At 56.2% G+C, this 27,355-nt stretch overlaps 3 protein-coding genes across 12 annotated transcripts; 2 read left to right on the plus strand and 1 right to left on the minus strand.

Annotated features, from left to right (window-relative positions):
- Nucleotides 1-849: 849 nt before the first annotated feature.
- TEKTIP1 (tektin bundle interacting protein 1) lies at nt 850-4,083 on the plus strand. 2 transcript variants are annotated; one of them, XM_019744127.2, is made up of 4 exons: nt 850-1,207; nt 3,309-3,547; nt 3,636-3,764; nt 3,871-4,083. In XM_019744127.2, the coding sequence occupies exons 1-4, from the start codon at nt 924-926 to the stop codon at nt 4,047-4,049; spliced, it is 831 nt and encodes a 276-aa protein (XP_019599686.2). In that variant the 5' UTR covers nt 850-923; the 3' UTR covers nt 4,050-4,083. The 2 variants fall into 2 exon arrangements, with proteins under 2 accessions (XP_019599686.2, XP_019599687.2); XM_019744128.2 differs by having other exon boundaries at nt 3,639-3,764.
- A 102-nt stretch (nt 4,084-4,185) lies between these two features.
- MFSD12 (major facilitator superfamily domain containing 12) lies at nt 4,186-13,949 on the minus strand. Its single transcript, XM_019744122.2, has 10 exons — nt 13,492-13,949; nt 9,529-9,739; nt 7,608-7,746; nt 7,303-7,479; nt 6,919-7,011; nt 6,731-6,823; nt 6,103-6,273; nt 5,917-6,011; nt 4,756-4,886; nt 4,186-4,646 (listed from the first exon to the last, which is right to left on the minus strand). Exons 1-10 carry the CDS (start codon nt 13,787-13,789, stop codon nt 4,624-4,626), a joined length of 1,431 nt encoding a protein of 476 aa, XP_019599681.1. The 5' UTR covers nt 13,790-13,949; the 3' UTR covers nt 4,186-4,623.
- Nucleotides 13,950-21,211: 7,262 nt separating this feature from the next.
- HMG20B (high mobility group 20B) lies at nt 21,212-26,548 on the plus strand. Of its 9 annotated transcripts, none has more exons than XM_074337572.1 (10): nt 21,212-21,313; nt 21,594-21,649; nt 21,877-22,063; nt 22,493-22,800; nt 23,332-23,501; nt 23,705-23,751; nt 23,985-24,057; nt 24,301-24,516; nt 25,228-25,360; nt 25,887-26,548. In XM_074337572.1, the coding sequence occupies exons 1-10, from the start codon at nt 21,212-21,214 to the stop codon at nt 25,897-25,899; spliced, it is 1,305 nt and encodes a 434-aa protein (XP_074193673.1). In that variant the 3' UTR covers nt 25,900-26,548. The 9 variants fall into 9 exon arrangements, with proteins under 9 accessions (XP_074193673.1, XP_074193676.1, XP_019599839.2 ...); XM_074337575.1 differs by having other exon boundaries at nt 21,213-21,313; nt 21,955-22,063; XM_019744280.2 differs by having other exon boundaries at nt 21,214-21,313; nt 22,493-22,765; nt 23,381-23,501.
- Nucleotides 26,549-27,355: the final 807 nt, after the last annotated feature.

The following is a 27,355-nucleotide window of genomic DNA, read 5'->3' on the forward strand; positions in this document are numbered from 1 at the left end:
TAAGGCAGGACAGTGCCTGGCGTGTTGGAGGAACAGCGAGGAGGCCCGTGTGGCTGGAGAAGAGTGAGCGAGGGGAAGACGGAAGGGACGGGGGCAGGTCATGCAGGGCCTGTGGCCACGGGAGGACTTGGGCTTCTGTCCCGAGGGAGGGAGGTGCCTAGTGTGTGCTGAATTGAGAAGGGACGAGACTGCTGTGTGGAGACCTGACAACAGTGGTGCAGAGGCCACCGAGGAGGGTCTGCCAGGCAGGTGAGGACGTGACTGGCCAGGACCAGGCAGAGGTGGTGAAAGGGGCAAATTCTGCATTTTATGTTACTTTTTAAAATTATGGTAAAATATACGTAACTTCCAGTTTATCACCTCAAAGTGAACAATTCAGTGGCATTTGGTACATTCACCATGTTGTGCAACCACCACCTATGTGTAACTCCAAAATATTTCCATCACCCCAAAAAGAAACCCCTCCCCATTAGCTGTCATCCCCAGCCCCTGGCAACCATGATCCCACATCCTGTTTGTGAACTTGCCTGTTCTGGATGTTTCACATACATGGAATCACACTGTGTAGCCGGCTTCTCATGAGCACCGTGTGTTCAAGGTCCATCCATGCTGTGCGAGTGGCAGCGCCTCCCTCCTTTTCACGGCCGACTAATAGTCCAGTGTGTGGACGGGTCACGCTTATCCAATTGATGGGCATTTGGGTTGTTTGCACTTTCTGATAGTTGTGAATCATGCTGCTTTGTGAACATGTGTGTGCAGGTTTTTGCTCTGATGTAAACAGATGAAGGGCTGGATGGGGGTGAGAAGGGAAGCATTGGGAAGGGGGGGCGGGGCGCGGTCCCAGCCTGAGCACCTGGAAAGGTGGAGCTGAGGATGCGGGAGTGAAATTCAGCTGTTTGGCACAGAGACCCTGGAGGGGGACCATGGGGAGGAGGCCAGAGAAGCGGTGGTGGGATCGCTGGGCCCGAGCCTCCCAGGCACGGCCCTACTTCCTTCAGCCCCTCTACTGGGGCAGGAGGGAATGGTCAGGACTGTTGCCAGGACACCACAGGACGGCCTTTGTTGCTGTCAACAATGGCCCCACAGGCCTTCTAGGCAGGAGCACCCAGCAACCAGAGGCAGACATGCAGACTCTGAGGCAGGAGGCTGCCAGGCCCTACGTCCCCCAGGGGAGCCTCGAAGTGGCCTTCCCGGCACCTTGCTACAGGTGAGTGCCCACCATGCTGGAGCATGGCCTGTCTGGTTCTTGGGTGTGATTGGATTTGGTTTGGCTTCTCCTGACTGTCACTACTTCATAAAAGGCACGTTGGCACTGCACCCTCCCCTGGCTGATCCCTGCGTCTTCCCACCCACCTGCACCGGGGTCCCCTCCTCCCCACCAGAGGTGAGAGCAGGGCAGGGGCATGTGTAGGTCACACCTGCTCACTCACTGTGTGCACAAGTCGCATGCCCACACAGAAACTGAGAAGACAGGTGTCTAGGACTTGCCTGGGACTGTGTAACAACACAGACGAGGCAGCTGACAAACCAGATTTATTCTCTTCCAGTCGGGAGGTCAGAAGTCCGAGATCAAGGTGTCGGCAGGGCTGGCTCCTTCTGAGGCTGAGGGAGTATCTGTTCCATGCTCTCCCAGCTTCTGGTGGTTTGCTGGCAGTCCTTGGCGCTCCTTGGCTTGTGGGCGCACCACCCCATCTGTGCCTCCGTCATCACGTGACCTTATCTGTCCAGATCCCCTCTCCTTACAAGGACACTGGGGCCCGCTCTAACCCACCATGACCTCATCTTAACGAATTCTGTTACAACCCTGTTTCCAAATAAGGTCACATTCTGAGGTTCTAGGTGGACGTGAATTTGGGGGGACACTCAACCCAGTAGAGTATCCATTAATAAGTGACTGTTTCAGTACATTACAATGATTACTCTGCAGCTATAAAATAAAAAGAACAGAGGAGTAAGCACCCTTTGTGCCACTCCATTGCCAAGAAAATTAAACATGATGTGAAACTGCAGCAGGTTCCCACATTTCTGTACTATAAGGGCCACACCCATACACTGCCCACTTCTGGAAGAAGGCAGAAGAAGGTAGAGCAGCAGCCCAGGTCCGGCCTGGGGTAAGTGAACAATCACTTGTCATTGCATGTTGCTTTAGAGTGCGAAGCACCATAGGTGGTCCTGAACCATCTCTGGGTGCAAACCCAGGCTGCGTCAGGCTCCTGAGGCTGATGTTCTAGAAACGACCAGGCTTGTCCCACCTTTTATGAGACCTGTGCGTTTCTAGTTTTGATGCTCTGATCGGATCCACTGGAGTAAGAACTCTGAGCTGGGCTCCGCACAGGGCAGAGATGAAAGCGTTTTGTCAGTGGCCTGCTGAGGCCATCTTGGGGTAGCCAGCCTCATTCTTCAGGTGATTTCCCAGGATCGAACTCACCAGGTCAGAGCACACGCACAGCTGTCTCTGGGGCAGTGGTGCTACTAGCATGTGTTCTGGAAGGAATTAGCATTTGAGGAGTCTGCTTAAGCAAGTTTCACTAGTTTGGGGTTTTTTCACTTTTCCTTAATTTTAGTTTTAATGGTACCTCATTGAGGTTTGATTTTTGCCATCATTAGCATAGTTCCACTAACCTCTCTGCACTGCAGCCTCTCTGTTCCTTAAACTGTCCTCTGCTGCCCTGGGGCCTTTGCACATGTCACTCCATCCACTTGGAGTGGGCCGCCTCCTCTGGGAAGCCCTCCTGCTGCTCTCAGCCTAGGACAGGCTCTGGCATTAGGGGCCCTCTGGAACAGGCACGAATATGTAGCTACAAAGCTTATCCTTTAACTGTGAACTTGTCTTCACTCAGTTGGTCCCTGATGACTAGGTGGATGACGATGACATAACTTCTCTGAGGGTTGTCTCAGGAATCTGGACGGCTCAGCCAAGACCACCTCCCCTGGTGTGCCTGCAGGCCGGGGGACTTCCTGGAGGAAGTGGACTGCGGGTCTGGGAGGCTGGAAAAGGACTTAGGACCCTGGGAGTGGCCAGAGCTTTTGTATCCTCCTCCCTGGTGTCCCTGGGGAGCATGTGGCAGAGAAGGGGGAAGCCTCCCTCTCCTCTGCCAGCCTGGGCGTGGGTGTCCAGTTCTGAAGGACACGTGGCCGAGTGGAGATGGAAAAAGAAGGCCACGCAGCATGGGCCAGGCCTTTGCACCCTTAATGCCACAACATGTGGCAGAGGATAAAAGGCCCATTCTAGAGACGGGCAAGATGTGGCTCAGGGAGGGGCAGGGGACAGCCGCAGGCTCAGCCTCTGTCCCCTCCCTGGCCCTTAGTGATGACTACCTGTCCCTGGAGGGGCCCCACTGGATGCCGGCCATCAAGCAGGCAACATGCTGGAAGTACACGCCCATGGGACGAGACACGGCCGGCCAGCTGTGGTATACTGGCCTAACCAACTCAGACTCCCGCGAAGCCTGGTACATGCTCCCACGGGCCCTGGACAACCCCTACCGCGAGGCTTACTCCCACTGGCACGGATGCTACAGCCACCGGGAGCGGGGCATGCCCTCGGGTGAGTGCCCAGCCTGCCTGCCCTGACCCAGGTCAGCCCCGAGGGGAGGGCGAGGGCCAGAGATGATTTCCCCCACTCACTGTCCCAGCAGCCTACACCCAGCACCTTCGGGAGACCGCCTGGTACGACCCCATCATGCCTGCCCAGCACAAGGCCCCCAGCACGCGGTGGGGGACCATGCTATGGAAAGACAGACCCATCTGGGGCAAGGAATACGGTGAGGCCAGGGTCACGGAGGCCACGGGATGGGGCGGGAACAAGGCCACCTAGGCCGGGGGTGACACTGCCTGGGGCCAGGAGGTAACCCAGGTTCTGCCCCACAGTGGTCGACAGGCACCGACGCGGGGTGGAGCCGCGGGGGCAGGTGTCCAACCACGTGCCCTACCTGTCGGCGCAGCAGCGTCCACGCTACACGGCCCAAAACTACCGGCAGTGGGACCTGGAACCCTACTGCCCATCCACTGGCCAGCAGCCCCCACCTGTCCACACTCCCACTCTCTGATAAAGACCGTCCCCCTGCGGGGACACTGCGCCTCTCCCCGAGCATCTGTCCACATCTGGGGATCAGGGCATTGGGCAGTCTGGTAAAGGGAGTTAGTTACTAGCCACATCCCCAGGCAGACAGCTGAGGCCACTCGTCACCGTGAATGGCTCTTTATTCACTGTCAACAGCGTTCTGGGTGCAGGGAGCTGGACATGGACCCCCAGGCTGGGGATCCAGGAAGGCTAAGTGACAACGCCATCCTTGGGGGGGCCTAGCAGCACCCATGAGATCCCAGCCAGGCCAGGGATGATGTGGAGCTCAGTGCAGCCCCAGGACCTTCACATCCTGCCCTCGTGCAACACACAGGGCACCCTGACTCATCCTTTAGAGTTAGACTCGGGCACCCCCAAACCCATGGGCCCCTGGATACCAGAGGGCCTAGCTAGTTGTCTCACCCCAGCTGGGGTACTGCCCTCACCACCCACTGACCCCACAGCCAGGCAAGGAAGGAGGGGTGGAACCCGGAAGAGCAGGGCATAGAATGTGCACAGTCGCAGCTCATTTGCATAGGACAGGAGGCCATGGGGGAATGTCAGGGCTGGGCTCCGGGGTCCCCTGCAAGAGAGGGGTGGGGTTAGTGAGCATGGGGCCTGTCTCTGCCCCGGGCTGCCCACTCATGGCCAGGTTGGGTGTTTAGGGGGATGGAGGGGGGTCCACAACTCACAGCTCCGCAGGTGGAGGGGCCAGATGAGAAGACTGCACAGAGACAGGGTGGCAGCCATGCCCACGCCACCTGTCACGGCCACCATCACCCAGTGGTAGAAGCCCACACAGGCCTTGCAGCAGAGCTCTGAGCTGGGGTAGGGGAGGACAGCGTAGGTGAGTGGACACTCGTGGGGACCCTCCAGCCTGGACCTCCCATTCCTCCCACCTCAGCCAGCAGTCAGGCTAGAACCTGGGGGTCGCCCTCCTCCCCCCACTCTCCTCCCACATCTGATACTTCAGCCAACACTGTTGGCTCTGCCTTCAGAATCTATCCCAGATCTGCCCACTTGCTCCCGCCCATCACCACCCACCTGGACCAATGCACACTTCTGCCCTGGTCCCCAGGTTCCAGCCCTCACCTTCCAGACTGTCCTCCCCACAGCAGGCACCAGAGAGCACCTGTGAGCACCCAAGTGAGGCCCCACACTCCTGCCCACCTCCCTCTGAGTGAAAGCCGAAGTCCTCCACACGGCCCTGCAACCTGCCCCCGCCCCCTCCCTGCCCTCCCCTCTCCCCTCCTCCCTCTCTTCCCCTCACTCTGCTCCAGCCACTTGGGTCGCCTCACTGTTTGTCCAAGTCAGGTACGGTCCTGCCCCAGGGTCTTTGCACTGGCTATTCTCCCCATTTGCCTAGAACTCCCTGGTTTCTACCGGGGCTCTGGACCATGTCACCTCCTCCAAGAAATCTTCCTTGACCTCCTGTCCCAATCAGGCCTCCTATGTGGTGTTCTTCACACCACTCGTCGACCACACGTTTATGTGTGTGGTTTACATGATTGCTGTTGCCCCCAGCTCCATAAGGACAGAGGACCAGGCCAGCTCTGCTTCCCAGATCCTGGGCTTCTGCAACGTGAGAACCATTGGGTCTGGAACCCCAGGTTCCGAATATCTGAGTGACACAGATTCTGGCTCTCCCGTAGTCCTGCCCACTCACATCCAATACCTCAGCACACACAGCAGACTCAGGGTTTGTTGAATGAATAAACAAAGTGCCCGAGCTCAGAAACAACCAGGTCTCCCAGGCCTATGAACCCCACTCCAAATCCCCTGACCTGGAGCAGTGCCTGGCACACAGCATACTCGGTAGACTCTGGTTAAATGACTGCATGAGTCGCACTCACGCGCAAGGGTACAGGCTCTGGATGACCATGACTGCCAGCCCATTGGCCACCTTATCCGAGAAGCTCATGGCGCCGTACACAAAGGCTCCACTGTGCTGGGGGGACATAGGCAGGAAGGCGGTCAGCACCCGTGGCCAGGCCCCGGGCCCCAAGACCCGCCTACCTGGCCCTGCCCACCAGCCCTACCGTGTGCGGGCCGATGAGGTCAGCTGTCATGGCCAGCGAGGTGACGAGGATGGTGGCACAGCCCGTGCCTAACAGCACAGCCGCTGCATACACAGCCACGCCCAGCTCCTCTGCCAGCGCCACCCAGGCTGCGAAGGCCAGGATAACCAGGAGGCCCACGAAATAGGTCATCTGCAGCAGAGACCAGTATCAGGCCTGCCTCACGGGCTTGCCCTCTCTGGTCTTCAATCCACCCCCCCCCAGCCCCCAGCCCCAAGCCCAGAGAGTGAGGGGGTCAAGTTGGACTGTCCCCAAAGAGCCCCCAGCTCTGACCAGAGAGCTGACATTCTAGAGACAGGTGGCTTTACATCTAAGTGCATATCAATTAAAATTAGGTAAAATGGAGCATTCAGTTCCTCAGTCATGCCAGCCACATTTCAGGTACTCATAGCCACCCTGGCTAGCACACCGGTCAGAAAGTTCTAGAGCTCTGTAGCTCCAAGAGTCTCAGAAGCCAGGGCCTAGAGACTCAGGTTCCAGACGAGGTGTGAATGCTGTGGTCTGAAATCACCCGGGCTGCACGCGTCTGAATTTCAGGGTCCTCATCGGGCATCTCCCCACTGCCCCCAACGGCCCTGGGCGCACTCACATTCCTTCCGATCCACTTGTTGACTGGCTTCATGAGGAAGGAGGAGAAGAAACCGCTGAGGTACATCACCAGTGGGATGGTGGCGATGAACTTCTGCGGGGCAGAGTGGGTGGGCATGGGTGTGTCAGGTGAGGCGGCTTGGGCTTGAGGCCCATGGCCCTGGCCCGCCCCCGCCCTGCCCAGCTCACCTTGGGCAGATTGAGGGAATAGGTGAGGTACATGGCCATGTACGTCTGGGACAAGTTCACAATGAGCCTCGTGCTCATGTATAGGAAGCCCACCTGTGGGCAGACGGAGGGTTCAGGGGTCAGGCAGGGCCCTTCTCCACTCCCATCTGCAGGGAGCGCCAGGGGCCTAGCTACAGCTAGCATCTGATCCACGAGTAGTGACTGCCTAGCTGGTCCGGGCAGAGAAGAGAGCAATGAGTGCCGAGCAATGTCTGCCCTGGGTGGGGAATGGACAGTGGATGTGTTTGCTCCTCTCTTGGCTATCCCTGACTGCAGCCCCGCAGAGGTCAGGGCCTAGGAGGAGAGCGGTAGCCACTGCAGCCCGCTCTGCTCCCCACAACATACCTGGTAAAAGGCCGGCTCCCGAAGCCAGTGTTTCCAGAGCAGCAAGGGCCGGGCAGTGGCAGGCGCCAACAGGGGGCTGTGTTCGTCCGGCTCCTCCACCTGTCGCCCCTCCCTGGTGCCCAGGTGGAACAGCAGTGAGAAGACAGCTCCAATGCCCACCACTAACAGGGAGAGGTTCTGGGGACCAGGCAGGAAACGGGTCAGCAGTAGCTCTCGAGGCCCGAGCCCCGTGATCAGGACCTGGGGGGTTGTCCTATTTGCCCAGGAGCAGCCTTGCCCCCATCCCCACTCCGGCCCCAGCTCACCCGAAACACTGGCACATCCTGGACCCCCAGCTGGTCACTGGCATCCTGCATGGGCCCTATGTGTGCAGAGGCCTGCAGGTGGAACATGAGCCAGGCAGTGCCGTAGACGGTGATGTTGGCCACCACTGTGAAGGCGTACCTGGCAGGGCAGGGAAGGCCTCAGCATGGCAGCCCAGGAAGCCACACAGCCACTTCTTCCCCAGGCAGCCGCAGTCAGAGCTACTTGTGGCGTCCGGGGAACCTTGTGACGGGTGATTTCAGCCGCCAAACCTTGGGTGGTCCCAAAGAAGCCCCTGCTGGCCTCAGTTACCCCAGTCTGTACCTTATCTGATGATTTACAACTCTGACCCACGACCACGGTGATGGGGGTGGGGGAGGAGCTGGGGTTCAGAGCAGGGCCCAGTCAGAGCTGCAACCCAAGTCTGAAAATCCGCGATGCTCAGAAGCCAGAATTCTGGAATTTTTGGTACCCTGATCCTGGGCTTCAACAGGGCAAGGTCTCCATAGTCTAGAATCATCGGGGTCTGCTCCTGCCTGTAGCCCTAGAGCAATGTCCCTTCAGGGGCTGGGTGGGCAGGGGAGGCGGGCCTCTGGATCTCAGCAGGACTCAGTCTCCCTTTATGAAAGTGAGATCAAGACTATCCCCGAGGTCACAGTGAAGATGACACAAGGATGGCAATAAAGCACTTGCAGGTGGAAAGTACCCCAGAATGTGGGCGTGGCCCAGCCCAGCCTGTCCCATCAGCTGGGGCCCTTGGGGGCCCAGTCATTGAGCATCCCCTGTTGCTAGCGCCTGTAGCTCTTGGTCATAATGAGGAACTCAAAGGCAGGGGTGGAGAGGAAGCCAGACTGGGCCAAACAGGCTGAGGTGGAGACAGACGGGACCCTCAACAAAGAGGCTATCCTAACAAGAATAACACACTTACCGAGCGCCAGCTGTGAGCCAGGCCTTTCTCTGAGCTCCAGCCATACTGGCCACCCTCACATGTGCTGTCCCTTCTGGCTGGAACTGTCATCTCCTGTACCTTTTTCCTACTGCACACGTCCCATAGGTACCTTGCTCTGTCTGGCCTTGGGCACATGATAGCCTGGGCTTGCCATGAGGATTAAAGAAGATAATTCATGTGAAGGGCCTAGAACTGTGTCTGGCATACAGCAAGCACTCCATAAATGCTCCTATGATCATGAAATCCAGAATAACCTCCTTTAGCACCTCAAGCAAGTGAACAAATAAGCCAGGCACTGACTATATCCACGTGCAGCAGGCAGGATACTAAGATGGCCCCAGAAATCCCCAAGCCCTGGCCCTGCCCTGTCGAACCCTTTCCCCTTGAGGATGGAACCTATGACTATGATGGGATGCCACTCCCATGTGGAGGTAACTTTCTGTGGCACAGGTGAAGGGATTTTGCAGATGTAATTAAAGGAGATTATCCTGGGTGGGCCTGACCTAATAAGGCGATTCTTAGAGAAGGGGCTGAAGCCGTCCCTGAGATCTGATGCATGTCTCCAAGCACCGCAAGCCACCATGAGCTCTACATCTGCAAGAAAATGAATTCTGCCACCAAGTACCTGAGCAGGGTAGAGGGACCCCAAGCCTCAGGTGAGAAACCAGCCCTAGACAACACCTTGATTGAAGCCTCAAGACGGATACTGAAGCAGAAAACCCAGCTAAGCCGAGAGAGACTCTTAACCCACAGAAACCATGACATTAACCGTGTGCTGTTTGAAGCTGCTTTGTGGCCATTTGTTCCGCAAGCAGCAGCAGCTGACTGATAACACCTTCCCAGATGTACAAGCGGCTGCTGAGAGTCCCGGAGCCGCACCACCAGGCAGCGCCCACACAAACAGGGTGGCCCTGGGTCCCCCGGCCTCACCTGCTCTGCGTGTGCCATCCCTGCCCTGCCCTGCGAGGTGATACCTGAGAGCTGTGAGCTCCACCTTCTCATGGTCATTGGTGACGAGCTCGGGGATGAGGCTGAGGTGGGCAATCTGTGTAGCAGCCCAGCCAAACTGGAAGATGACAATGAAGGGCCCGTAGTAGAAGAGGGCAACCCACTCGGGCGTGGTCTCCCCGCAGCCCAGGCAGGGACTGAAGATGAAGGGGAAGGAGAGCAGGACGCAGAAGGTGCCTGTGGATGGGGCAGAGCGGGAGGTCACATCACCTGGCCTTCCCACAGGGGCCCAGGGCTCCCTGGGGTGTGACCAGGTGGGGATCAAATAGACATAGAAAGGCGAGAGACCCTCCCAAAGACACACAGTGGGGTATGTGGCATCAGCAGGCCAGCGCGCCCCAGGCTTATGGCCCCTGAGACAAATGGGGAAACTGAGGCAGAGATCTGGGGTCCCCCAGAGGTCACATAGCAGGTTGAAAGAGCGCTGTGGGGAGCCCTGGAGAACTGCCCACCAGAGACGCACCCTTTACACCCACAACTTTCCCTTCCTGTCTCACCCAAGAAATGGGGCTTTTCCGCCCCCAGCTCCTATCAAGGATCCTGTGGGGCCATCAGGAGTCAGGAGATCAAGTGATGCTGAACTCCGCCCTCTCTGAGCCCCAGGGTCCCCATCAGCCCATAGGAGGATCTCTCCCTGGAAAACATTCCAGTAGCTCAGGACATTCAAGTCCTCCCCTGGCCCACCAGCCCTGCTCGACCTGCCCCGTCCCCTCCCCTGACCTCACCTCCCTCCCGCCCTCACTCACTGCTCCAGCCACACAGGGCTCCTTGCTGTTCCAATACACCAGCCCTAGAGGATGATCTTTGCATGTGCTGTGCCCTCTGCCTCAAATGCTCTTCCCCTAACATCTTAGCAAGGCTGGCTCCTATTCATCCCTCAGGATTCAACTCAAATGCTACCTCCTCAAAGAAGTCCTTCCTGACCAGCTCCGTCACCAGCAGTCCCCTACCCACCCCGACACACTCTATGTGGACTTTGCTTTCTTTTCTTCACATCCCTCAGCACATGCAGGAATTCTTTTGTCTGTCTCTTTGCTTGTTTCCTGCCTGCCTCTGCCACCAGACTATGGGCTCTGTGGGGGTGGGTACCTGATCGCTCTAAGTCACTTCTATGTCCCTGGCATCCAGCACAGAGCCTGGCACATCAATATCTTTTGACGGAGTGAATAACAGTGCCTCTATTTACAGCCCAAAGGGGTGAATGTGTGTTATACTGGTGTTATTATTATCATCCCCATTTTCCAGATGAGGAAACTGAGGTCCATTGAGTGAGCCACAGAGCTGAAAATCCAGCCTGCTGAACTCAGTCTTGCTCCTTCCCTCCAGTCCTGCAGCCTTCTCCCATCCCTGCACCTAGAAGGAGACTAGCAGCTGGACTTTCCTCCTCCCCCAGGCTCCAGATGTGACCTAATCCCCAGACTCTGGGCCTAACCAGCAGTCCTGGGATGAGGAAATGAAAACAAAACCAGCCTGGCTCTTTCTCTGGAACTGGGAGGGGCATCCTGGGCAGATGCCTGAGGACTTGAGGCCACCCGGGGGCCAGGGGCCAACTGCAGACTCTAGTCAGAAGAATGTGCTGCCCTGGATGGACTCTACCCTGCTGCTGCCCAGGCCAGGTTAACCATTGTTGGAGCTAGGCTGCCTGGCTGTGGGTCTCGGGCATGTGACTTTGCCTCTCTGGGCCTCAGTTTCCAGAAAATGGAGATAATGGAAATATCTGCTTCCTGAGGTAGATGTGAAAATTGAGAGTTAATGTGTGAAAGCAGGAGATCCAACTACTCTGAGCCACTTCTTGCCTCAGCAGCTTCAAAGCCATGATATTTCACACCTTTACACAAGCCCTTTCAACAACTTGGAATGTCCCCCACATACAAATACACATACTCCTATTCATCTTTCAAAACCCCAAAGCCAATGTTCCATCCTCCAGAGTTCTACTTCTTTCTTATGAAGCCCAGTCCACACCTGCCCCAGCCTGGACCCCACAGGAGTGTCCACGTTTGGCTCTGAAGGTCCTCTCTGGGCTCGATGGGGAAGCCACGAGGGCCTATTAAGGGGAAGAACAAGTTAATCACCACCCCCCAGACTCAGGGGCAAACAGAGAAGTGGGCACTGTTGCCAGGGTGACCTTTGCTCAAATCACCTTATCAGGCACCCAGCTTCCTTTCCCCACAGATCATCCACCCAGAAAATGGAAGGGGTGCAGGTAGAGGCCTTGGTGTCTCGTAAGAGCACCCATCTCCCAGGCCTGTTTTGCATAAACACAAAGCCTCAGTCCTTTATTTACAAAAATGCCTCCAGGCCCCTCCCCACCCCGCTTCTGCAAGGGGACTCAGGTTCTTCCTGAGGTCAGGTGGGACCCTCACTGAATCCCAGGCCCCCCACCTATGAAAGCAGAGTCAGGCTTGGAGTCTCTGAGATGGTAACAGGTCCCACCTCTGGGCCTTTGCACATGCACTGCCCACTGCCAGGGCTACCTTCTCATGCTGGCTCCATCTCCCTGGATGGGGTCTCCCCTGACCCTCCCCCAAAAAAATAGCCCTTCCCCCCCCCATTACCCCACTCATCTCTCTGGCATAAGAACTACCTGTACCTTGTTTGTGTGTCAATGAGTTGACACTATTATTATTTTTAAAAAGCCTGCCTTTGAGACCCGGGGGTCAGCTCTGCAAGCAAACCCAACATCAGCCCAAAGAGGGACACCTCGAATGCCCGCTTTCAGGTGATGCAGTCACTGGTCTGAGTCTCCTGCAGACTAAAGTGGCCCAAACACAGCCTAGGCATCCTCAGCACCTGACAAACCTGAAATCCAGTCCCAGGCTGAGGTGGCAGTGATGCTAGCTACCCTCAGGTCACGTGGCGATCTGCGGCACCTCACAAAAATGTCATCTATGAGGGCCGGAGGCCAATCACTGCCTCCCAGGTCACTGTTTCCAAGAGCAAGAATACACCAGTTAGCCCCTCCTGCCTTCTAGAAAGCTGCCGCCCAGAATTCCCCAAGTGGCAGGATTCCTGGCCTTGCTTCCTGAAATGCCCAGTGAGCCCCCATTGCTAGGATGCAGCAGACACCCCTGCCAGGGGAGGAACAGCAGGGAAAGTGGCCTGGGCTAATCTCAAAGCCCAGAACGCCGGTGGGCAGAGAAGGGATGCCCGGACACAGGCCTTATCATTGGTGTGCACAGGGCAGGGTGCCCAGCCCCCTGGGATCCGCCTCCTCCCCTCCCCAACAGCCCTCTGGGTCCGCAACATCCCCAGGCCAGAGGGCAACACCATTATCTGCCCTTCAGACCCCATCCCGGTCAGCCAATCACAGATCCCTGACCCTTCTAATTGACCCACCACCAACTCTCAGCTGCCAGGGCAGCTCCTCCCAAATGCCCAAGTGACAGTTCACCAGAGATGGGGGAGGAGATGGACAGAGAGCGCTGGGGGAAAGAACAGAGGGGTCTCTAGGCAGCTTGACCCTCACTCAGACCAAGCTGTCCTGGTGGTCACCCTGATAGACAGATGGGGAGATCAAGCCTGACCAGACAGATGGACAGAGGCAGCACTGGGCAGTCAGACCCAACCTAAAGCGAGTTCAGGGAGCCACCAGGGGTCAGACAGACGAAGGGAAGTGACACTGGAGGGTCACACCAACAGTCAAATAGAGGGGGCTTCACAGGTCAGACGGGAGCCATACAGCGGACAGAGGTGGGGGACTCAGGCCACGGGACAGACAAAGGGGGGGGTTCAGGACATGTGGCAGAGACAGAAGGGGGCCTGGGCAGTTAAGCAGACAGATAGGGAGGCCCCTGGGTCAGGCAGATAGAGGTGCTAAGTAGTCAGACAGAGGGCTCAGGCCCTGGGGCGGACAGAAGCGGGGGAGGCTCAGGCCAGTGAGGGCACTGGGCTGGCAAGTCGGATGGGGCGGCTCGGCTGCGACTTACCGACCAGGTGCCAGGACTTGCGCGGCCCACAGCGACCGCAGCGGCCCGCGGCGCGGTCGGCCTCGTAGCCCACCAGGGGCGTGCAGAGCCCGTCAGCCACCTGGCCGAGCAGCAGCAGCAGCCCGGCGCCGCGCGAGCTGTAGGCGCGCACCGAGTGCAGGTAAAGCAGCAGGTAGGTGAACCACATGGACGCGCACAGGTCGTTGAGGAAGTGGCCCACGGCGTAGCTCAGGCGCGCCGTCAGGGACAGCGGCCGCGGGGGCGCGCCCGCTCCAGCCGCGGGGGGTCCGGGGCCCATGGCGGCGCTCCGGGCTCGGGCGGGGACGTCCGGCGCTTCGCAAACTGGACCCTGGCTCTGGCCCTGCGCGTCCCGCACTCCCCGCCGCTGCTCGCGTCCGCCCTGCCCCCCCCGCCCGGCTCGGCGCGCCAGTGACCGCAAAGCCGCTGAGTCCAAGACAGCAGCCCGGGTGGGGCGGGGCATCGTGGGAGCAGCGGCTGCCTCCACCAATCGGGGCCGTGCGCCGGTGCCCGAGAGCCAGTAATCGGGGAGATAGGCGTGGCCTCTGGGTTAGCCCGGCGCCCACGGAGCCGCGTGGTCCTAGGGACCGACCGTAGCTTTGGTTTGTGGGACCCTCCGCACGGAAGTTGGGGGCGACGCAAGGAGATTTCCCCTCAGACTCCCGTCGCCAGGCCCGCGCCACCCTAGCCTGCCCGCTGCTTTACAAGGCCTAATGTGGCCCGGGGAGAACGGGGTGGGCTGGGGTGTGGGTTGGGGGGAGGTCTCGCCTCCTTTGGGGTCCGGTAACTTCCCGGCCTGGAGAGACACGGTCGGATGCGGAGAGGACGTATTACTTCTAATTAATTAGTTTTAAGGATAATAATGAGGATAATCATCATAATAACACCAGCTGGCATTTAATGAGCGCCAACTGTGCCAAGCGCCCCACGTGGATTTCCTCATCCCAGCTGGGAGAGGCGGAACAAGTCTCCCAATTCCAGGCCAGAAACACGCCCAAAGAGGGAGAAGGTGCTCTGAGCGCTCTGGGCGCACAGTGCTCACCTGACACAGTGAGTCAGGTGCATGCAGTTCGTAGGCCAGTGCTCTCGACCCCTCCCCAGCTTCCTCCAACCGCCCTCCCTCGACTGGGTCACCACACAAGCGGTTTCAAGTTCCTCCAAGCGTTGGTTGCGGTTCCTCCTTCCCCCACCCCGGCCTCCAGGCCTCTTCCAGGAATGGTTTTAAACCTGCGTGGCCAGAGTCACGGCGTCCAGACCAGCCCCACCCCTCTAGCTGTTCCAGCTGGGACAAGTCCCTTAACTTCGTGGGGCTCAGTCTCCCCAGTTCTAGAATGGGTATAATGTATGTTAAAAGTGATGGACGTGGTGGGGAGGGCGGTGGTAGATGAGGGTAAAGGGAATCAAATATATGGTGATGGAAGTGATGGAAATGTTAGTTCTTAATATTCTCAGCCAGAAAGCGTTCTCAGTGAGCCCTTGTCCCCTGTCAGTTATTACTCTGGGTTCCCACCGTGCCCTGGACTTCCCCCATCACAAGCCTGATATCTGCTTCCTACCCTTAGCTGTAACCATCTTGTCTGTCCTCACTGGACTATGATCCTGATGGAGGCCGGGACCAGGGCGGTCTCAGTCACTGCATTGTCCAGCAATGCCTGGCACATAGTAAGAGCTCAAGAAATATCTGTGGAGACAACAGAATGGTGGTTCCCGGGGGGTGGGGGGGGAGAGGGGGGAAGGAGGACGAAGAAGGTAAAGGGGTCAAATACATGGTGACAGAAGGAGACTAGACTTTGGATGGTGAACACACAATGGAGTACACATATGTTGCATTATAAATTGTACACCTGATATTTATATAATGTTACTAACTGATGTTACCCCTCCAATACATTTAATTAAAATAAAAAATAAATATGGCAAATAACTGAATGGTGGACATACAGGCAGAGAATCAGAAATGGCGATAGAAACTGGGAAATAGACAGGAACCCACTTATAAACTTGAGGCTCTGGCAGCCCAAAGGGTGTCCAGCCCAGCCCCCACCTAATGCAGACCACCACCACAACATATACTCTTTTATCAAAAGGAGCCTGAAAAACCGGTGTGAGTGGGATCGTGGATGCTCAAAGAGAACCTAGCAGGGGAAGAGGAGATATTAGGATAGACCGCTTTGGAGGAGATAAAGGGATAAGGAAAGATAAGAACCTCAATTCTTTCCTTCCTGCAGGCCAAGCTCTCTTTAGATTTCTCCAAGAAAAATTAAAGACTTTTAAAAATACTAGCCTAAACTTTTTATTTCCATTCCTTGCCTCCTTTCTTCCCATGATACCCCTAAGAGATTTTATACCACTTCACGTCCATTTTCCAGATAAGAAAACTAAGGTTCAGACTGACATCCCTTGTTGAGCAACATGTGACCTCTAATATCTTTGAGTTCTTTATTCCCTGACAGGGGAGGGTCCACCTGAATAGGACAAAGTGGCTCACTCTTCACTGTTCTATCAGCTTCCTGTGAGGAGGCAGGAACCCAGGGAATTATTCTGCAGACCCAGCACAGGCAGGAGGGGGACGCCCCAACACACCTCTGGGTTCCGATCCTATTGGAGCTGGCTATTTCCTGGCCTTAACTGTAGGGAAGGCAGGAAAAAGGCTGCCCTTGACCCTGGGGTCCAGCCAGGGAGCTGTCCCTGCGTCATGTCATTCATGAACTCATTCATTCAGTGATCTGGGCTCATGCTGGGCAATGCTGGAGCCCAGAAGATTTGAAGCCCCTAGTCTGAGGGAGGAGGACAGAGCTGGACCCTCCAAGCCCCCATGGTCAGGGCTGTCGCTGAAGAAATGAGACTCAGAGGGTGACTGAATGACAGATAAGGAGTAAGGACCCCCAGGTCAACGAGGAGTTAAGGTAGGGATCAGAGAAAGGGTGGGAGGGTTAGATAAAAAGTCCTATGGGGGTGGAGGTGGGGCGGTTTATTCCAACACAGACCTCAGCTGCAGGTTGGGCAACCAGTGGAGAGCACATGTGCCCTGAATAAGAAGGGGTCCGATTTGGGAACAGGACAGACTGATAGGCGTGGGGTCGGGAGTGATCCGGACAGCTTTTGATATCCCCAGAGCAGCGTCCTCAGCTGCCTGTCTGACGCCAAACCTGCGTCCCCCCTTCCCTGGCCAGAGATCGGATGTCCTGGTGGCCCCGGACCGGACCGGGGGAAGGGATGTGGGGGAGGAAGGGGAGTGGGGGTGTTTCCTTTCATCTTCTCTCTGACCCAGGCCCAGGATGACCAGGAGTGGAGGGTGGAGGAGGGGGTGGGGGAGGAAAGGGGAGGGATGGTTTCCAGGCTCCTTAGAAAGGCCCTTAGGTCACAAGGTGACTGGAGTCGGGGGCCTGTGGCACCAGATCATTCTTTGTGGTGGGCAGCTGTGCCTGTGCATTGCAACATCCCTGGCCTCCACCCACTCAATGCCCAGAGCATCCCTCCCACCCAGTCGTGACAACCAAAAAAAACATCTCTAGACATCACCCAGTGTCCCCTGGAGGGCTGAATGGCCCCTGGGTGGAACCCCAGCACTAGAAAATTCTCTGCAACAGGGGTTTCATTCTTGGTGGACAAGAGTAGTATTAGCTACTCTTGTGTAGCACAGACTGGCTAGGCCTGGTTCTGAGTGCCAAGCGTCAATTAAACTCAGTAAATCCTTTCAACGATAATTACTATCCCACTTCACAGAGGGGTAAACTAAGACACAGAGTTTTGGTGAGTTGCTCAAGTCACACAGCTGGGGTTCAGTGCCACCTCCCTGAGCATCTGAGGGTCTAGCAGTAGCGGGGGTTCCCTTCCTCAGAAGCCTGAGACCTCTGTCCCCACACCCCTTCATTCCAGCAGCTGCTACCCCTGTGCTTCCCTTTCACATTCTCAGCCTTTCAACACTGGTTAAAGTGATCCCTTTTGTTAAATTTGCTCTGTGAAAAAGCGCCTAGAGGGCTGGGATATCCTGGGAGTACCACCCGCACCCTGATTTCTCCTCGGGGTGGAGAAGAAAGAGTTGAACCACCCCATGTTGGCAAATAAGCATTAAAAATTTTAAATGGGAAGGGCCACAACCCATCAATTTCATGACTTCGTACCTACCCTAGAAAAGCAGTCCATGGGCCTCAGACAGTAGGTTGGGGATGTTTGTGGCCCGGGGCTGTGATACTGGGAAGGACCCTAAGTAGCATCAGCCAGGACTTGCTAAACAGGCGGTGGTCCAGTCCTACTGTACAATGTTACCCAGCATCAGAGAGCCTGAGGTACTGCTGTATGCCTAACATATAACGGCACTGGGAGAAATGTTACAGCATGAAAGCAGCAGATTGCAGATTGATGTTTACAGCAAGAGGGCAGTGTGATCACAATAGCAAGATCTGACTTCATATTTTTTATAGGAATACAAACACATATTTAAGTTACATGTGTATGCATGTGTTCTGCTTTGCATTGTGTCCCCCAAAAACTTAATAAGAGAAAGCCTGACCCCCAGGATCTCAGAATATGACCTTATTTGGAAACAGTGTGGTTGCAGATGTAATTAGTTGAGTCACCAGCACTATGACTGGTGTCCTTATACAAAGGGGAAATTTGGACACGGACTCACACACACAAGAAGAATATCATGTGACGACGGAGGGAGAAATGGGGTGACGCTTCTGTAAGCCAGGGGAGGCCAGGGGTTGCTAGCAAACCACTGGAAGCTGGGAGAGAGCATGGAACAATTTCTCCCTTACAACTCTCAGGAGGAACCAATCCTGGCCAAGTCATTGATCTTGGAATTCTGGCCCCCAGAACTGTGAGACAATAAATTTCTGTTGTTTAAGCCACCCACTTTGTGGTGCTTTGTTCATGCAGCCCGAGGACACTAACAGCCTCTGTGTGTGTGTGTGTGCGTGTGTGTGTGTGTGTGTGTAAAGTTTTAGTAAGAAATGTAACAAGTCAAATATATGATGATGGAAGAACTGACTCTGGGTGGTGAACACAAAATGTGATCTATAGATGATGTAATACAGAATTGTACACCTAAAATCTGTGTAATTTTACTAACAATGGTCACCTCAATAAATTTGAATTAAAAAAGAAATGTAACAAGCTGATAATGGGGAGTTATGGTGGCCTTAATACACTACTTTAATTTTGTACAAATGGATCTCCTGTTTCTAGGAGTACAAACTGGGATGCTCCTCCTGCCTTCATACTACAAACATTTCCAAATGAAGCACGAAAATGAATGCAAAGAAACTAACATGAAAGTACACCTTCAGACAGCCATGGTTAAATGGCTGTACTGAGAGCTGAGGATAGAGAGAGCTTCATGTTGCCAAGAAAAACTGGTTTATAATTTTGAGGCAAAAAGGATATGCTTTTAGATAAATGTGTGAAGTCAAATAGCATAAATGCTGCTTGGTGGTGGGGTGGGGTGTGTATATAGATCTCATAAATTGAACTGAATACCACCTTTATTTTTTCTAGAAAATATCCTTGTAGCAAGGCATTTTTCTTGATGCCAAAGAGCTACAAAGTACTTTCAAAATCAACCTGAAAATGCTTCATTTCTTTTTGATGTGCAGGAAAAGCCCTGAATTCCTTGGGTGGTACCTGGAATGGAAAAAACGGTTTTTAGGGCAACACCAGACCTGTCAATCAAATAAAAGAGGCGGGGCTCAGAGAGCGGATCGTCCCCTTTCTTGCAGCTTGCAAGGCTCCCCTTGATTGTTTTCAACCCAGCAGAGAGAGGCAAGGGAGACGTGGGAGATCACACAGCCCAAGAAGCAACAGAGCAGGATCTGGAATCTGGGTCTGTCAAGATTCCCGGACATGTTTATCCTCTTAGCCAGATTTAATTCGCACACCATATAACGCACCCATTTGAAGTGTGTAATTCCATAGTTTTTAGCATATTTACAGAGTTATGCAAGCATCACTGCAGTCTAATTTTAGAATATTTTGATCACCCAAAAAGAAACCTCACCCTGTTTACAGTCACTGCCCATCCTCCTCCCCACTAGTTATTTATGTCCAGGCAACCAGGAATCCACTTTCTGTCTGTGGATTTGCCTGTTCTGGATATTTTATATAAATGGAATCACACACTTATGTGGCCTTTTGTGACTGGCATCTTTTACTAAGCATCATGTTGCAAGGTTCAACTCTGTGGTAGCATGAATCAGCAATTTATTTCTTTTTATGGCCAATAATATTATATTGTTCTACATAATATTCTTTTGGACCACATTTTCTTTATTTGTTAATCGATTGGTGGACATCTGGGTTGTTTCTTCTTTTTGGCTATTGTGAATCCTGCTGCTGTGAACATTCTTGCACACGTTTCTGTGTGAATGAGTGTTTTCAATTATCTTGGGTGGATACTTAGAAGTGGAATTGTGGATCGCATGGTAACTCCATGTTTATTTAACCTTCTGAGGAGCTGTCACACTGTTTTACAAAGCCGCTGCATCTGCCTGTTTAGAAATGTACAGGATTCATTCATTCATTTGATGAATGAATGATACATACATTCTACATCATTCGATACATAATGAATATGTATCGAGCGTTCCTATGGGCACTATTCTAGGTGCTGGGAATACAGCAAGAAAACATAAGACGGGGTGTATGAGGTGGGGTACAAGCCTGGGAAAGCCTCACTCAGAGGTGATATTTGAGCAAGATTTAAAGGAGGTCAAGCAGTGAGCTAGAAAGATAATCTGGGGAAAGAACACACGGGGTGGAGGGAACAGAGAGTGCAAAGGCTCAGAGGTGGGAATGAATGAAATGAACATATTTTAGGAACACAGGGTGTGGAGTAAAGAGGGGGAGAGTGGAGGGAGATGAGGACAGAAAGTGATGTCGGCAGATTATTTAGGATCTAATGGGCTATCGTGAGCCCTTAATGACCGCTCCTGGCATTCTGGAAGTAGATGCAACCCCAGGCCAGGCAATGGAAAAACCAGGCTGCTGCCTGGGGCACCCAAGATCACACGGTAGAGCCTCCTGCCCCTCCAACTTCGTAAGGTCCTACCAGCCTTCCTGTCTCACCACCTTTTTCCAAATTATTCCAGTCTGGCTTCTGGTCTCAGCTTCACAGTATCCCAGCGTCCTGGTCCTGGACTACGTGCAATGCAATGTCCCCATTGCACAGGAGGGAGTACAGCTCCTGCGTCCAGAAGCCCCTGCTCAGAGCAGGGCCAGGCATAGCGGGGCGTCGGGGGTCGTAAGTCCCGTCAATAAACGGGAAACTTCCCCGCCAAATTTTCAGGAAGTTAAGAACCGGTTCCACCTTGCCCTGGTGCAGGGGGGTACCCCGAAGGTCCTTAACCCTTTCCGTAGCAACCTGCCGCCATCCCCATGGCAACTGGGGCGGGGCCAAACCAGCCCTACAGGTTCCGGACTCGCAGCAGCCGGAGTCTCGCCTTCGGAGGGAGTCCGCGCCGCGCCTACTGGCCCTTTAAGAGACTCCGCCTGTTTGGCTTCAAAACGCTTTGATTGGTTCCGAGAGCAGCCGAGCACAGCCGAACTTGACGCACCGCCCGCAGCCTTCCTTGTCCACCTCCCACGCGGCTCAGCGGCCGCACCAGCCAATCGCTGACCGGCGCGCCGACCCTCATCTACATGGTCAAGTCCCAGTGAACACGCGCACCCAATCCGACCGCTCGCTGAGGCCATCATTAGCATGCCGGGGGCGGAGTGGGGCGGGGCGGTCGGCAGGGGAGGGCTCGAGGCGGTTGGTTGGAGCGTCGCGGCACCGGAGAGGTCCGGGAAAGTTTCTTTGGAGGTGAAAACAACAGGGGAACTCGGGGCCCTGCGAGGGGGCGGGAGCACTGGGGTCCCGAGGCCGGGTGGGGGACCGTCCCAGGCCAGGGAGGCAGGACCAGGGCCTGCCGGCGCCCGCTCGCCCAACAAAGGATCCCTGAGGTGCCCGCCCTGGAGGCCCTCCCAGCCCCCGGATCCGGCCCCCCCGAAGCGCTCCGGGCCCGGCATTCCGAGGCTCCCCAGCCGGGCCCCGCGGTCGGCGGCTCGGGCGCCCCTCACTCGGCTACACGTCTGCGTTCCAGGTGCGGCCGGGAGCCGCCATGTCCCACGGCTCCAAGCAGCCCGGCGCGGCGGCCGCGTGAGTGCGACATCCCCTCCCCTCATCCCACTCGAGGCTGCAGCTAAGCCCCCGTCCACCCCATCGGAACTCCTCGACCCGTCCCCCAGGGTTTTGACTCCCCGCCACCCACCCGGGCAGGTCTTCCCCTAGAGCCCCCACGGGCTTCTAACCCCACCCTGGCTCAAGGCCTTCCCCGGGGTCCCTACTGGCCCTAGTAACGCTCCAGCCCCGACCCGTCCCCTCAGGACTCAGGCCCCCACGCTGCTGCCAGATCCGCCGTCAGAGTGGGGGGTGGAAGTGACCCTGGCGTCCCATGGCTCCAGGCCGGCGGGTGGCAAGGCTCCTGGACAGCATGGGGGCTTCGTGGTCTCTGTCAAGCAAGAGCGCGGCGAGGGCCCGCGGGCCGGCGAGAAGGGCTCCCAGGAAGAGGAGGTGAGAGTCCCCGCATTGTGGTGGGAGAGGCCCTGGGTCTCGCACCACAGCCTTGAAGCCCCGCCTTGAACTAGATTTGAATTTGCTGTGGCTCCGCCCACAGCCCAGATTTCTCTCTGGAAACTGAGACCCCACCTCTGCTAGGTGCCACGCCCCCAAAGGCCACTGCCACTCTAGTTCAGGCCCTGCTCTCTACCGAATACCAGTTCCTCCCACTGCTCGCCTTCCCGGGGAAGGCAACTTCCGCAGGTCCGGTGGGCCCTTTATACAGAGCAAGCCACGCCTATATTACAGAGGCCACACCCACAACAAGTCAGCCCCGAACCCGTGTCCCCAGTACCTCTGATCGTCTCACCCCCGTCCAGGGTACCTCTAAATCCCCTCATAATCCTAGCCACACCTTCAGGCCTTCCGGGTTCTACCTCCTAGCTAGGCCCCGCCCACGTCTTCCAAAGCCCCGCCCCAGACCCCTTCCAATGGGGCGGCCCGGTTCTGCAGCCGGTGAAGAAGCGTGGCTGGCCCAAGGGCAAGAAGCGGAAGAAGATCCTGCCGAACGGTCCCAAAGCACCGGTCACCGGCTACGTGCGCTTCCTGAATGAGCGGCGCGAGCAGATCCGCTCGCGCCACCCGGACCTGCCCTTTCCCGAGATCACCAAGATGCTGGGCGCCGAGTGGAGCAAACTGCAGCCGGCTGAGAAGCAGGTGGACGGCAGGGGGCGGCGGATGGGGCCGACACGGTATCACTGACCTCCCCCCATCCATTCGGACAAACCCCGCAGCCACAGCCCCCAAAGGGTGTGGAGGGTCCTTCCTTCCACCTAGAGAACTGACCACCCATGAAGCCTCCCCAGCTTGTTGTGGGAGGGTAGCAGTAGGTGAGAGTAGACGTGAAACTTCACCAGTGTGGTAACCCAGTGTCTAAAGACGTAGTGCTGGGGGCTGGATTTTTATGTAAAACCTTCTGATTTTCAAATCCTGGTAATTTAAAAATTGCAAAAACAGAAGGGAAAGGTAACAAAAACCACCACGTGTTTGCACCCTCATAATTGGGATTTTAACAGGCAAAATGGATGCAGGAGGGCAGCCTGGAGGTGGGGCGTGCAGTCACTCAAACCGGTGATTTATAAAGGCTGGTGTTGGGGTGAGGAGCTAGGAGGTGCCATGAGCAACAGGCTGAAGGGCGGGGTTTTGTCTGAAGGGTAGTAGGGAGTTCTGGGAAGGTGCAGCACAGTAAACTGAGTGATGGAGATGGGGGCCTGGCCTTGGAGGCCTCCCCTGCCCTTAGGCTGGGCCAAGCTTTCTCATGCTACCTGCCAGCGGTACCTGGACGAGGCTGAGCGGGAGAAGCAGCAGTACATGAAGGAGCTTCGGGCATACCAGCAGTCGGAAGCCTACAAGATGTGCACCGAGAAGATCCAGGAAAAGAAGATCAAGAAAGGTGGGAGGGCCCCAGCTCCCAAGCAGCTGAGTGCCTGCTCTGAGATAGATGACCCTGGCAGATCAACCTGTCCCCCTCCAAGGGGTTCATATGGGGGAGGGGAAAGAGGGTGTTCCAGGCAGGGGGAACAGCGCATGTAAAGCAAAGCAGGGTCAGAGGAGACCTGGGAGGCTGACCCTGCCCTCCTCCCTCCCCCCCACCAGAGGACTCTGGCTCCGGGCTCATGAATACTCTCTTGAATGGACACAAGGTAAGTGCCCCTCCTCCAAGGAGAGCACCTGGGTGAGAGGTCTGGAGGTTAGGCCCTCGGGATGAACCAGACCTACACTCATGGGAGGAAGTGAGCGCCCTTGTTCATACTGTGCAAGTAGAGGCCCTGGGAATGTTGAACGGACTTGAACCTAAGTGGTTCGAGGAGATACCCCCCCCCCCAAGCTTGGGGGCCGCCCCCTTAAAAATATATTGCCACCTGTCTTGTCCCAGGGTGGGGACTGCGATGGCTTCTCCACCTTCGACGTCCCCATTTTCACTGAAGAGTTCTTGGACCAAAACAAAGGTGAGCGCCAACTAGGGGTTCTTGGGGAAGCAGGTGTTAGGAGAGAGGATGGGCCAAAAGAGGGCTGGCTCCAAGGCCAGAGACAGTGGGTGGGGGGAACTTACCCCTAAAAGCCGAGCCCTCTTCCTCCCCCAGCCCCGAGGCAGAGCAGAGACAGTAGGCCTGGCAGGGGTCACAGCTAGGGCAAAGGCCCGGCAGAGGGAAGGGGAGGAAACCCCAGGCTGACCCAGCTCCTCGCTGCAGCGCGGGAGGCGGAGCTGCGGCGCTTGCGGAAGATGAACGTGGCCTTCGAGGAGCAGAATGCGGTGCTGCAGAGGCACACGCAGAACATGAGCAGCGCGCGCGAGCGCCTGGAGCAGGAGCTGGCGTTGGAAGAGCGGCGGATGCTGGCGCTGCAGCAGCAGCTCCAGGCCGTGCGCCAGGCGCTCACTGCCAGCTTCGCCTCGCTGCCAGTGCCGGGTGCGGAAGCCCCGCCCCCGCCCGCCGAGTCCCGCCCCCACTGCGCCCGTAACTACCTGGAGCTCGGCTCCGACTCACCGGGAGAATCTTGCCCTAGCTGACTCCGCCTACCCTGCCCTATGACCTAGCGAGTTATCTCTATGACCCTGCCCCACGAGTCCCTACCCACAGACCCGGCCTCCCTCCATAAACCCCTGCTTCTCCCCAGACCACCCCGCTAACCCCACCTCTGACCACCCGAGCCCAGTTCCCTATGACCCCTTAACGACCCAGAGTCTGGCTTGCGCCTACCTGGTGGTTGCCCCGCCCCCGGCCGCTCCCCTAACCCCTCCTAGCTCTAAGCGCGGCTGCCCCGCCCTCCTTGACCCCTGCCAGCGCCAGGCCCGCCCTCACTTTCGGGCCCCGCCTGCTGCAATCCCCTCCGACCCTGCCTTTCACAAGTGTCTAAAGTTGACCTTGGCTAACTCCTCCCCCAGTAAATCCCGTACCCCCCACCAGGACCTCGCCTCCGCCAACTAACACCTTACCCCCACCCACAGCTGACGTTCATTTTTTCCAGTTCAGATGCCCTGACCACCCGGCCCCCTCGACAAGTGCCAAGAGCCCCCTCCCCAGGACCCTGCCCTTACCCTCAGACCTCTGTTCCTGTAGAGTCCAAACCGCGGTGCCTCCCGCGCTGGGCTCGTCTGACCGGTCCCCTGCAATCTCCAGGCACGGGCGAGACGCCCACTCTCAGCACGGTGGATTTCTACATGGCCCGGCTGCACGGTGCCATCGAGCGTGACCCTGCCCAGCATGAGAAGCTCATCGTTCGTATCAAGGAGATCCTAGCCCAGGTCCCCAGGTGTGTGCACAGGCTGGTCTGCCCGGCCCACTCAGCCTAGGTGGGGTGACCCTGCATGGGGGACAGCCTCAGGTTAGACCTGCCTTGGCGGGCCTCTGCGGAAATGCCTGCATTTCGCCCTCCCGTGGGGTTCCCGGGTCTGTGGGCACAGCGGGGTGGGATCCAGCAGCTAGATCGTGTTTCAAGGGTCCTGCCCATGCGAGATTTACCAGGTGGGACTTATTTGACACATACGTGGGTGATGGTGGGACCACTGGGCGGGTGCTGATCAGGTCTTGAATTGTGTTAACACTACCAGTCCGCCTTAACCAGTGAGAGCCACTCCCTTTGACTAAAACTTCCCCAAAGCTTCTTGGTGGGTTATTCTGGGTAACTTCTGGCTGTCGAGGTTTGATGGGATCAACTTTGGTCCCCACATCGTCACATCTGTGTGAAGGAACTGAGGATGGGTGGCTCTCCCAGGATGGGAGTGGGGGCTGAGAGATGATGGGGTCCCCCATCAGAACTCCCCTTTGTCCTGTCGCAGTGAGCACCTATGAGGGCATTGGCCACCCTGAGGATCCAGAGAAGACCAAGCTCTGGTCATGGTCCCTCCCTCACCCCCACCCATTGGAGGAGGGGTGGGGGTCTACCCTTTGGGGCCAGGCCTGATCCTGCACCTTGGGGGCTCCAGCCCCCCTAAAATTAAATTTCTGTAGCATCCCTTTAGCTTTCAGCCTCCCCAGTACCTGGAACCCAGAGAAGTCACCCGCCATGCACCACGAACATAGAACCCCACGACCTCACAGGGTACATCACGGTCCAGGGACACGGGAACACCACCCGTGAGCAGCATAACCCAGGACACAGGGACTCAGCAGCTCACACACCTGGTGTGGGGAGGGTGACACAGGCTACACCAGCTCTCCAAGACCCGCCCCAGGACACAGGACAGCAAACCCACACTTGACACACTGGGCGGGACTCCCTGAAGGTGCTGACCACAAGTGCCCCACACAGGCAGGCACTCTGCGGGACACACTCTCAAACTTGGTCAGGGCCCTCTGCTTGTCACTCTCAAATTCCTGCACCCCAGGATGGGGGTGCTGGTACTGACCATCCTGTCCAGCCGAGGGACGCTTGTGGAGGCAGCCCCTTTGCCACCACTTAATCTGACGTTTTAAATTAAAAAAAAAAGTTGAATTTGAACTTAACGCTTGTGACTATGCTTTTTGTTGGGGAATGGACCAGAAGATGTGCCCAGGGCCCCCAAGATGCCCCTGCTGGGGATCCCAGACCTACCCTCTCCCAGCCCCAGGCAACTACGAATCCATTTCCTGTCTGTGTGGATATGCCTGTTCTGGACATTTCACATACATGGAATCACACACTGAGGCCTTGTGTGTCCAGCTTCTCTCATTGAGTACCCTGTGTTCAAAGTCCGTCCATGTTGTCCGTCCACTAGTGTCATGTTTTGCAGGGTTTTAACTTGACATAAGTTTTCTTACATCAGCCAAAGCCTGCAACTTGCCTTTTTCCATCAATGTCTGGTTTCTGAGATTCTTCCAAGGTTGGAGACCCCTCTTTTACACTGCTTTATGGCATTCCACTGTTGTTGATTGAGCCAACATTCCTGATGCCTAGTGTTGTATTCCAAGGGGATTCTTGCAGACGCCTCCTGATGCCAGAGCGTCTTTCTTCATTTGTAACCTGGGGATCTATTCCTTCACCAAAGATGTCCTGAGCACCCCCTGTGTGCCAGGCACTGAGCAGCGGGGGTCAGGGGGGAGACCAGAACCCCTGCCCTCCAGGAGCGGACATTCCAATTGGGGAGACAGATGGGACACGAAATTAGTAAAATACCTGATATGTCGGGTGATGCTCAATGCTAGGGAGAAAAAGAAAGCTGGGAAGAGAGACGAGGTGGTGAGAGGAGGTGACATTTGAACAAAGAGCTGAGGGAAGTGAGGGAAGGAACCACATAGAGAACTGAGAGGTGTTCCAGGCAAAGGACAC

The sequence above is a fragment of the Rhinolophus sinicus genome, linkage group LG07, assembly GCF_036562045.2.
Source record: "Rhinolophus sinicus isolate RSC01 linkage group LG07, ASM3656204v1, whole genome shotgun sequence".
NCBI lineage: Eukaryota > Metazoa > Chordata > Mammalia > Chiroptera > Rhinolophidae > Rhinolophus > Rhinolophus sinicus.